The 8,193-nt window shown below is 48.9% G+C and overlaps 1 protein-coding gene across 1 annotated transcript in view; it reads right to left on the reverse strand.

The window, feature by feature from the left end:
• LOC101984360 (coronin-7) overlaps nt 1–8,193 on the reverse strand; it is a 61,520-nt gene that overhangs the window by 42,544 nt on the left and 10,783 nt on the right. The window contains exons 6-7 of the mRNA XM_013347033.2: nt 7,064–7,140; nt 2,674–2,724 (exon numbers count right to left, since the gene is read on the reverse strand). Of these exons, the coding sequence (XP_013202487.1) occupies nt 2,674–2,724; nt 7,064–7,140 (128 nt within the window). The remainder of the gene's footprint in view (nt 1–2,673; nt 2,725–7,063; nt 7,141–8,193) is intronic.

Genomic DNA, 8,193 nt, shown 5'->3' on the forward strand with positions numbered 1-8,193 from the left:
GATCTCTGTGAGTTCGAGACCAGCCTGGTCTAAAGAGCTAGTTCCAGGACAGGCTCCAAAGACACAGGGAAACCCTATCTCGAAAAACCATAAATAAATAAATAAATAAATAAATAAATGAATGAATGAATAAATAAATAAATAAATAAATAAGTATTATGTTCTTGCAGAGGACCCAACTCTGGTTCCTAGCACCCATGTTAGGCACCGTACAACTATCTGTATCTCTAGCTCCCGGGGATCCGATGCCTCTGACCTCTGTAGGCACCTGCGCTCACATAACAAACCCTCACCCAGACACACAATTCAAAATAATAACTGTTGGGGCTGGAGAGATGGCTCAGTGGTTAAGCGCACTGGCTGTTCTTACAGAGGACTGGAGTTTTTACCCATGACAGGTCACAACTATTTGTAACCTCTGTTCCAAAGGAACCCACTGCCCTCTTCTGGCTTCTGTGGGCACTGCACTGATGAGGGATAAACACACGTGCAAGCAAAATAACCATACATATAAAATAAATAAATATTTGTAAAAGAACAATAAAAATAAATCTTCTTTTTTTTTTTTGTTTTTGGTTTTTCAAGACAAGGTTTCTCTGTGGCTTTGGAGCCTGGTCTGGAACTCACAGAGATCCGCCTGCCTCTGCCTCCCGAGTGCTGGGATTAAAGGCGTGTGCCACCAACGCCCGGCAAAAATAAATCTTCTTAAAAAAGAAAAGAGGGCTGAAGAGATGGCTCAGAGCATTGCCTGCTCTTCCAAAGGTCCTGAGTTCAATTCCCACCAACCACATGGTGGCTCACAACCATCTGTAATGGGTCTGGTGCCTGCAGGCATACACACAGAATATTGTATACATAATAAATAAATAAATATTTAAAAAAAAAAAGAAGTGTGCCGGGCGGTGGTGGCGCACGCCTTTAATCCCAGCACTCGGGAGGCAGAGGCAGGCGGATCTCTGTGAGTTCGAGGCCAGCCTGGTCTACAAGAGCTAGTTCCAGGATAGGCACCAAAAACTACAGAGAAACCCTGTCTCGAAAATCAAAAAAAAAAAAAAAGAAAAGAAAAGAAAAGAAAAGAAAAGAGATCAGGTGGTGGTGGCATACACCTTTAATCCCAGCACTCAGGAGGCAGAGGCAGGTAGATCTCTGTGAGTTTAAGACCAGCCTGGTCTACAAAGGGAGTTCCAGGACACTCAAAGCTGTTATATAGAAACCCTGTCTTGAAAAACCAGAAAAAAAAAAGTACAAATACAAAAATACCCAGAATACCAAGTATGGTAGTTCACACCTTTAATCCCAGCAATCAAGAGGCAGAAGCAGGTGGAATTCTGTATCTGTAAGTTCAAGATTAGCTTAGTATACATAGAATGTCAATCAGGGCAACATAGTGAGACTGTGTGTCAAGAGAGAAAGAGTGGAGACAGACATAGAAGGGGTGGGGGTGTCAGGAAAGATGGCTCAGCAGTTAAGAGTGCTTCTTGCTCTTCCCAAGGACCTAAGTTGAGCACTTGGCTCCTACATCAGGTGGCTCACAGCTACATGCAACTCCAGCTCCAGGTCTCCAATCTCCTATTCTGTCCTCAGTGGGCACCCATGTATATACGTGTGCACGTAGCCTGTCTCTCATATACGCATAGATACACAAAAACTATTAAATAAATCTTGAGAAGCCGGGCGGTGGTGGCACACGCCTTTAATCCCAGCACTCAGGAGGCAGAGACAGGTGGATCTCTGTGAGTTCGAGACCAGCCTGGTCTATAAGAGCTAGTTCCAGGACAGGCTCCAAAGCTACAGAGAAACCCTGTCTTGAAAAAAAAAAACAGAAGAGAAATTAAAAATCTTGAGAAAGAGAGAGAGTAAGAAATAGAAATTCACCGATCTCATTCCCTGCCTGAAGCTCTAGAGGCTTCCCTCAGCCCAGGGGACAGACCTTTTGTGTAGACAGGCTGCTGCCCCCCTAGAACAAGCTCTTGTCTCCCCTTTCCATCCTCTCAGATGACTTCTAGAACAAACTCTTCTCAGCTCTGGCCTTCTGCCTATGGCCACTGTAAAACTGATTCCTCGTCTGTAAGCTAGTTTCTCAGGACAAACACTAAGCCCTCCAGGAAAGAGAAGCCCTTAACAATCACTGAGGACAGGGCCATCTGTATGGCTAGCAGACTGCTGCCTACAGGGTCTCTGCTAGAGAAATGAATGACTCTCCAGAGGCCAGAGGCCTGCTGCCTCATTTGGAGATCATGACTGCGTGGGCTCTAGACACCCAGTATACAGATGACAAGAGACCTACAGTCCCCAGGTCTTTCAGGAATAGGAAGCCAGTCCATCCTGTGGACACAGAAATTGGGATGAGGATTCTTCCCAATTCCTCAGTAGCTGGTCTCTGCTGATCATGCCAGATAAAGACAGCAGGGCTCACAGGAGGGAAGGAAGTTGAAATCTCACATTACAGTTCCCTAAGTCGGCGCATGCCTCCACTGACCGCCTGAGGACAGCCTGGCTGCATCCCACCCTGTGAGCAAAGCTAGGTGCTGCCCAGGAGTCTGAGATCAGGTCTCAGAAAGAGTTCCCAGCAGCACCAGCGGCTGTCACCACAAGGTCCTCCATGTGCTGGAACTGTGCAGTCCTCATCCTAGGTAGGGCTTTTTGCCCACCAGCACAGGTCACAGAACTTACCTGAGAGGCCTTGGTTCTTGCTCTGGGGTCAAAGATCCGTAGCTGCTTGTCCTAAAAAAAGAATGGACATATACTGGAAAGTAAACATAGGAAGTAACAGAGAAAGATACCCAACATTTGTCTACATGGACACACACATCCCTCCCTGACATGTATGTATATTGGCAAACTCTCTAGTGAAAATTAGCCTTTAGTTTCCTTTTTTGGGGGGGGGGGACAGGGTTTCTCTGTGTAACAGTTCTGGCTGTCCTGGAACTCTCTCTGGAGACCAGGCTGGCCTCGAACTCCCAGAGATCCGCCTGCCTCTGCCTCCTGAGTGCTGGGATTAAAGGCATGCGCTACCACCGCCCAACAGGAAATTTCTTTATTATCTGCTATATTTTTCCTATAAAACATTTCTAAAATAGTCTGTGAAATAAAAATAAAACTTGGGGCTGGACAGATAGTTCAGCAGTTAAGAGCACTGGCTGCTCTCCCGGAAGACTCAAATTCAATTCCCAGCACACAAATGGCAGTTCACAACTGTCTGTAACTCCGGTTCCAGAGAACCTAACACCTTCACACCAAATGCACGTAAAATAAAGTTAAATAAATATTAAAAATAAATAAATAAAAATAAAACTGTGCCTAGAAGGGTGACTCTTGCCTATGACCCCAGCATTCAGAAACAGAGGCGGGGCTGGAGAGATGGCTCAGCAGTTAAGAGCACTGATGTTCTTTTAAAGGACCCACGTTCAATTCCCAGCACCCACATATTAGCTTACAACTGTCTGAAACTCCAGTTCCAAGGACCCAAGGGCACCAGGCACCTACATGGTACACAGATACACATACAGACAAAACACCATATACAAACAAACGAAAAGAAAAACTTAATGCTTGCTCTGTGCATAGCCTGAGTCTGGGCGCTTCCTATGAAACAATGCACAGCCAAGCCCTGGTGAGGAGGGAGCTCACAGCTAAGGCTACAGTCTCTAACAGGAGGGAGTTCACAGCTAAGGGCTGCAGTCTCTAACAGGAGGGAGTTCACAGCTAAGGGCTGCAGTCTCTAACAGGAAAACCTGGAAGAAACCTGAGTTGTCAAAAGATAAGCACAAGACAAGGTGGAAAATCCCAAGCAAGATGCCGAGACAGGAGCTTGGTGGTGTGAAGGGGAAGGACAGAGAATGAAGCAGACGGAGGGAGCGGAGGGCAATGGGCAAAAACAGAGCGGCCCAGAGTTCTTCTGGAAAACTTTCCCAGCTACACTTTATTTTGTACCAGGCATAGTCCAGGGCTCAGATTCTGAGCAGAACTGCCCACCACAGTTAGGGCTCCTAGGGCCATGTGACATAAGATCAGACATAGGCAGAGTAAACACAACAATGTCTGGTTATGGCGCACACCTTTAATCTCATCACTCGGGAGGCAGAGGCAGGTGGTTCTCTGTGAGTTTGAGGCCAACCTGGTCTACAGAGGGAGTTCCAGGACAGCCAGGAATACACAGAGAAACCCTGTATCAAAAAAACAAAACAACAGCAACAAAAAGGAACAGGAAAAAAGAGAGAAGCAAGAGACCCACAGGACAGGAGAGCTGGAGAGTCATCCACGATGAAAGGCTAGAGAACTCACTTCTCACTCTGCAGGGCTAGAGCTGCTGAGGAAAGCTGGAGGCCTCCATTCAAAATGCTAACCTTACCGCTGACCAGCTAGTGGCTGAGCAAGACTGAGTCCAATGACAAGGTGATAGAGCTGTCTCCCACGGGGAGGGCACTGAGGTTGGAGGTGCAACATTGTTCTCAGTATGTAACAAGCTCCACAGAGGAGACTGAGCAGTTAGTTGAAGGCTGGGTGCAAATCAGGTTCAGAGTGGGTTAGCCTTGAGACTGTTCTAGGCCAGGCCAAGGGGCCTAACTAGGCTGCAGGGAGCTTATAGCAGGCCAAGGCCACCATCTGTGATGCCCGTTCGCCCTCTAGTGGCCTCTGGTTTCTTTTCTCAGTCATTAGAGGTCAGGGTTAGTTTGGGTGCTCTGAGAGGCAGAGCTGCCCTACTCTGGCAGAAGGCAGGATGGAGAAACTAGGCACCTTTGATGGAAGCGGCATGCCATATAGGCCCAGTCAGGCAGCACAAGCAGCAACTGCACAAAGCTAGAGCCTGTTCCACAAACTCTGGCAAAGAGGGGCTCCGACTCTCTTACGCGTGACCTTGCCTACCACTCCAACAACACTCTCCATGGGCATCTCCAGCTAGCCTGTGGTCATAAGGCCTTTTGCTCCCAGTACTGTATTAGTAGGGCTAGATCTTAAGACACCTTTCCAGCAAAGAAAGGCAGAAGTGGGCATGTATTCTGCAGGAGCTCTAGCCACAATCAAGGTACCCACTGGTCCTTAGCATGTGCAGACAGGTACCGGCTTGGAAGAGATGGTGCATCTCCACAGGGGCACACCTAGGTCTGGAAAGGAGGGAAAGGGGCGGGGTCTCTTTACAAGCTCCTAAGTTTATTGTGCCACCCATTTGGGAAACACGTACTTCTTGTCCTGGCTGCTTTGGGCTCTGGATCTAGAGGGGAAATGTCTCCCCAAGGGGAACTACCATGAATCCCCTGGGCTTGGCCTTCTCCTCCTAACTGCCTTACGAGATAGCACCAGGCCAGGCAGTGTCCACACTAAGTCAGCCACAGTGCCACCCCTTACTGGGCTATTATTCTTTGTCTTTCTTGGCCAAGTCTGGTGGCAAAAGGGGGTTCAGAGCAGGGAAAAGAAGGGGCTGGATCATCACATCAGTGAGGGAGGGGCACGAGGTTTCTCAAAGGAAGGAGAGGCTAGCCTCGATTCGGGTTGTCAGGGCTGGTTTCCTGACTGGGTACCCATTTTCTAGAATGAAGGCCAAGTTTATGTTCTGGGAAGTGTCTCCCATCCTCTAGTGCCAAACCCAAACAGAAACCTACCAGAGGGTCTCAGGGTCATATTTTCATTTTTTTTTTTTTTTGGTTTTTCGAGACAGGGTTTCTCTGTGGTTTTGAAGCCTGTCCTGGAACTAGCTCTTGTAGACCAGGCTGGACTCGAACTCCCAGAGATCTGCCTGCCTCTGCCTTCCGAGTTCTGGGATTAAAGGCGTGCGCCACCACCGCCTGGCTGGGGTCATATTTTCAATCTCCAGAGCTCAAGACAGCACCTGGAACCCACTGAGTAAGGAAAAGATACTTGGTAAGATTTAGAGGTGTGCCTTCCAAACGATGGCAAACTGAAGGTGAGAACACGGAAAATAAGGACTCTTCAAGTGTATAGGTCCACGAGCCTGGGAGTACTCGGGGCTTAAAGCCTTCATTGGTCCCCATTCCTGGATTCTCTACTCCCCTCTCTGGCTCCATTACCCCCATTCCTTTTGCTATTTTCTGAGATAGGATTTTATATAATTCAGACTGGCCTCAAACTCACAACATGGTCCAGGCTGGCTTTTTACTCCTCATCTCCTGGCCTCTACCTTCTTACTGTTAGGACTGTAGTCATGTAATCTTATTCCAGGTTGCCGTTTTTCCTAAGTCTCTTCAGGCCTTGATACCATCAAAAATGTCCCATATCCCAGTGCCACAACTCCCAGTTTCCTATACCCTGGTGCACAGCTACCTGGTGAATCCTCCAGCTCAGATCCCAGGCCCCACTCCCCTTACCTTCTTACCACCACCTTCTCTTTGCAGGCTAACGACTCTTCCCTTCCGAGAGTACCCCCGACGCTGGGCACAAATTGCACCTCCCTTTCCATCCTCTGCTCTGTTCTGCTCAGGATTCCACGAGGTCCTGACAAGCGGGGATGCCTCCAAGCACCCCAGCTCAATACACCTCCTACCATGATAGCAGTACTGTCTAGACCACTCACACAAGGTCCTCTCCAACTCCCCTCAGTGTGGGGCTCCCCTTGTATCTAAGATCCAAACCCACAGTCCTCACCCTTCATATCCAAGGCACCAGCAAACGCTCTACGGCCTCTATCTCTACCACCCGGAACAAGTGTGGTCCTCTTACTCATTCCCCGGTGGCAGCCCCCAAACTAAGTCCAGACACTGCCCACACGGAAGCCACAGTAGTGTGTCCAATGCCAACTCTGCTCATCCACAGGTCACCGCCCACCCTGCTGTCTATAACTTTCCTGCCTGCCCACTGCCACCGCAACAACACCTGCGCTTCCTCCTGAGGGCTTAGTGCTGTCTCCAGAAGTCCCACAGACACTCGCTCACTCACATTCCCGCCCTGCCCGTGGAATGAACTATTCAAACTTTTCAAACTCAGCCACTGGCCAAGGTCAAATTCCTATTACCAATCCGATTAGTTCAAAACACCACAGCCCTTTCAGAGATAAGAACTTCCTGACCTTACAAGCCCTAAGTTTTCAGGCTGCTTGTTCCCTGCTTACCTTGCATGCTGTGCCTACAAGGGCTCCATCCCGGCTCCAAACAGCACTCTGCACCAGGTCCTTGTGGGCCTCCAGCTCTGCAGGGAAACAGCCAAGGTCAGGCACCAGGTGATGAAGGTACCAAGGAAGTAGAGGAGAGTAGGCCTGTTCTGGGGCGACTCGGGAGCAGAGTCAGCAGCCTGGAGGGGCAGCAGCTCCATCCACACATACTACAGATGCATCTAGAGGCTTCCTTCTTTAAGCCTGTCTGCATTGGGATATGCCTCTATTTAACAGTCTTCTGAGATCCCTGCTTCTCAGCCTGGCTCTCGCCTTCCACGCTCACTTCTGTTCTCTCTAACACACACACCCACTATGTCACCCCCGCCTCTGCTCTTCTATGTCCCACCTCCTTCTGCAATTTGGGGGTTTGGAATACAAGACATGCCTACTGGAAACAGAGAGTGATATTGTAAGACTTTAAGACAATCCTGAAGCCATTTTTGAATCCTCTCAGCCTCTGTGCCATAGTGCTTCCCCTCCTCCCCTGGGAACCAAGGACCTAACAGCTACACTCCCATGTACTCAGTTCCTGAACAATTACCCATATACATATGCTTTGGTTCGCTCCCCTGGGAAACGGGGTCAAAATGACCTCTTACCTCATCTGATCTGGCAACAGCTCTCCAGTCAATTATTGGTAATAGCCCTTTCAAATAAGCCAATCAGAATAGTCAAAGAACAACCCCCCTTGCTTCTGTGGCCCCTTTAAAAGTAGACTGTACCAGCTATTCGAGGTCCCTCGGCTTCCCGAATGCTAGGGGACCCTGTCATGACAGAATTAATAAAATCCTCATGCTTTTGCATCGGCTGTGGTGTGTGAGGTGGTCTCTGGGGGCGACTCCTCCTCGGTGTTTGGACGCCAGAGTCCAACAATATATCTATTACAAAGCTTTAAGATGGCCGGAGGGTGGTGGCACACGCCTTTAATATCAGCACTCGGGGGGGCTGGAGAGATGGCTCAGCGGTTAAGAGCATTGCCTGCTCTTCCAAAGGTCCTGAGTTCAATTCCTGGCAACCACATGGTGGCTCACAACCATCTGTAATGAGGTCTGGTGCCCTCTTCTGGCCTGTAGGAATACAGGCAGACA

This window comes from Microtus ochrogaster, chromosome 7 (assembly GCF_000317375.1).
Source record: "Microtus ochrogaster isolate Prairie Vole_2 chromosome 7, MicOch1.0, whole genome shotgun sequence".
Lineage (NCBI taxonomy): Eukaryota > Metazoa > Chordata > Mammalia > Rodentia > Cricetidae > Microtus > Microtus ochrogaster.